The sequence below is a fragment of the Myotis brandtii genome, unplaced genomic scaffold, assembly GCF_000412655.1.
Source record: "Myotis brandtii unplaced genomic scaffold, ASM41265v1 scaffold33, whole genome shotgun sequence".
In the NCBI taxonomy this organism is placed as follows: Eukaryota; Metazoa; Chordata; class Mammalia; order Chiroptera; family Vespertilionidae; genus Myotis; species Myotis brandtii.
In genome coordinates this window covers 2,267,061-2,270,121 of record NW_005362713.1, presented here as the reverse complement: position 1 = coordinate 2,270,121, position 3,061 = coordinate 2,267,061, and the positions used below count along the sequence as shown (strand labels likewise).

Sequence of the window (3,061 nt, the reverse complement as noted above, 5' to 3'; positions counted from 1 at the left end):
CGCACCCCCAGCACCCCAGCACAGGGCCACAGCCGGTCATACCTGATGACGTTGTTGCAGTGGCCACAGAGCGGAGTCCGGCTGCTGGCTGGGAAGCGCTCAGCCCTCTGGAAGGTGCCCCTGGCGAGGGGGGACACCTGGGAACCTGGGGTGTAGGCAGAGGTCCCTCCAGGTAGGGGCTGCTTGCTGATAGAAGTGGTGCTCTTGCCAGGAGCAAACTTCTGAGAGAAGCTGTCGTCTGTGGCCCAAGGGGGGCGGCTGGCAGATTCAGCAGGACCCCTGCTGTGGGCCACTGAGGGTGCAGGCTCATAGCTCGGGGCAGGCGAGGGGGTGTAGGCTGGTGCTGGGGAGGGGGAGTAGGTGGGGTTTTTTGCAGGCGAGGGGGTGTAGGGAGTTGGGCTGTAATTGGCCCCCGGAGATGGGCTGTAGGTATTTGCAGGCACTGCAAGCCAAAAAGATCCAAAGAAAATGTGTCAGGAATTCATTTCCCCCAACTTCCTGTCCCACTCCCTCCAGGGAAGGGGCTTTAATATCGGAGCAGGACAATTCCATTTTTACCAGAGACACAGTCCTGGGCTTCTTGGGGCCCAGGTTTGAATTTGCAGCGGGAACTAAGGGAGATGGGGAGCCTTCAGAGCAGGGCCCCAGGCGCTACAAATATCTGCAGCTGCCAGGGTGGGCGCCGGGCTCCTCTCCCTCTCCAGGGAGAGGGCAGGGGGTCATCTTGGCCTCGACTGGAAGGTGCTTCCGGTGCGCTCTGGCCGGTGATTTGACGTCCGAAATGCCTAGCTGCATGCGTTCCTGGAATCTGGACCTAGTCCAGGCTTTGGACAAAGCAGATGGCAGCCAGGGCAGTAGGGTTTTCAGGTCGGGTTCAGGACGAGCTACAATTGTTTTCCTGAAAAGCATCTTGGCTTGAATTGTATTGGGGGACCTCCATCTTGGTGTGGTTAGGGTGCGGGGTAGGGGTCTGGAAGGAGTCACTCAGGGAGCCTGGGGTGGAGATGCTGAGGAGCCGCAGCCCAGGTCCGGCTGCCTGGGCACCTGTGCTCTCCATCTTTGGTAGAAAGAGTGGGTCCCAGGGACTGGAGAGGTCACCCGGGAGGCAGTGTGAGAATGCACGGCCGCAGCTCGGGACCCCCCTCCAGTCCACTGAAAGCTAAAACCTTTTTGGGGTGACAGCACCAAGGAGCATTGCAGTTACTTGCCCAGAGCTCGCTGAGGCCTGGGCTTTCAAAACCCAGGTCTCAGCGCTCTGTGCCTCTACTGTGCACCGCTGGGCAGACCTGCGCACCATCCAGCAGCCAGCACCTTCTCCCAATGGGGAAGGTTCCAGATGCCTTCCCTCAACTCAGTCTGCTCTTATGGAAAGAGGCCTCCTTCTCCTGCCCTGGGAAGCCAGCCAGGGCCGCCTCCTCCCCATTCCTGAGCCTGGCCTGTGGACTGTGCTGAGGGGCACTGCGCCCTTCCCTCCCCTCCACCAGGGTCCAGCCTAGAAAGTAAGGCCTTTCTCAAGGCTGAAGGCCCTGACCTGGCCTCGGACTCTCCCACCTGGTTGCCCTGGGCCACCGCGGGTGGCCTGTGGTCTGCTGTCCAACTCTGTCCCTTCTACTCCCAGATGACTGGCTCCTCGGAGCTGGGCATCATGGAAACCCTGCCATGGGGATGGGGAGGCCCGGCCCTGTTATGGAAAGCTGCGGGGTACACCCTCCACAGCCCTGCCCTGGAGCCATCCTGGGAGCTACGCTGGCTTCATCCACAAGGAATCTTCTTCCCACTCACTGAGGAGGCAGACGGCACATAAGAGATCATCCTTGTTAGTCCTGTTTACAGTTGAGGTCACCGAGGCTCAGACAGAGCCAGTAAATGAAAAGCAAGTCTCCAAAACTACTCTTTCTATCACCCCAAGCTGCCTCTGTAAAGAACACAAGTCCATACACTAGCTAAGATTTGGAAATGGCCCAAGTGCCCATGTAGATGAGTGGATAAAAAAGCTGTGGTATGCCCGGCCAGTGTAGACCTATGAACCCAGAGGTCATGATTCAATTCCCAGTGAGGGCACATGCCTGGGTTGCAGGCTCAATCTCCAGTGTGGGGCGTGCAGGAGGCAGCTGATCAATGATTCTCTCTCATCACTGATGTTTCTATCTCTCTATCGCCCTCCCTTCCTCTCTGAAATCAATAAAAAAATATATTTTTAAAAGAAAGAAACTGACAAACGAAATAGATCCAGAGACATGGAAGCATGCAACAGACAGAATTCTCAGAGAGAAGGGGGGGCGGGAAGAGATTAACCAAAGAACTTATGTGCATATATGCATAACCCATGGACACAGACAATAGTGGGGTGAAGGCCTGGGTAGGGGGTAGGAGTAGGGAGGAGTGGGGGAAAGAGGAACATCTGTAATAGTTCAACAATAAAGATAAAATTTAAAAAATAAGAACCCAAGTCCAATTTCCATAAAATCTTGGTGTACTATGTGATTGAGGAGCAACTGTCAACAGGGAGGAGCCCCAGTGAGCTCGGCCTCGGGAGCACAGCCCTACTAGGTCCAGGCTGTGTGTCCTTGGGCAAATTCCTTAACATCTCTGGGCCTGAATGTCCTTGTCTAAGAATGGCAATATGATTGTTAGTGCCTTACAGCGTTGTGATGAGGGTTAAGTAGCTGGCACCGTTATGTGTGTCACTAAATTAGTGACTCCTGGGTCTCAGCTCAGCATGACTGTCAGCTTGTCTCACAGCCTGGTCGCCTGAGGGAGCCCAGCCACACGGACTTGGTGTGGGGGCTGGAGTGGGAGACTGACACCCTAAGTCAGAGCACCTAGACCGAGTGCTCCCCATGGTGGGTTCATGGCACCGGCCTGCCTCACAGGCGGGGGGCGGGGGGGGGGGACCGCCCCTGTGACCTGAGGTCCAAACTCCAGGTGCTGCCACCCTCCTAACAGCTCTGCATGTCTCCCAAGTGCCAGAGCAGCGTCTCAGAATGGGTCCCAGCTGCCCACTCCCTAGGCAGCAAAGCCGCCTGCCCACGGCCCTCGCCCACCTTCCAGCCCCTCCGCG

At 56.9% G+C, this 3,061-nt stretch overlaps 1 protein-coding gene across 4 annotated transcripts in view; it reads right to left on the bottom strand.

The window, feature by feature from the left end:
* Positions 1-3,061, bottom strand: part of LDB3 (LIM domain binding 3) — a 58,231-nt gene that overhangs the window by 15,132 nt on the left and 40,038 nt on the right. For all 4 annotated transcript variants that reach the window (XM_005871128.2, XM_014543637.1, XM_014543638.1 and 1 more), the window contains one exon: positions 43-442. In XM_005871128.2, coding sequence (XP_005871190.1) covers positions 43-442 — 400 coding nt within the window. The remainder of the gene's footprint in view (positions 1-42; positions 443-3,061) is intronic.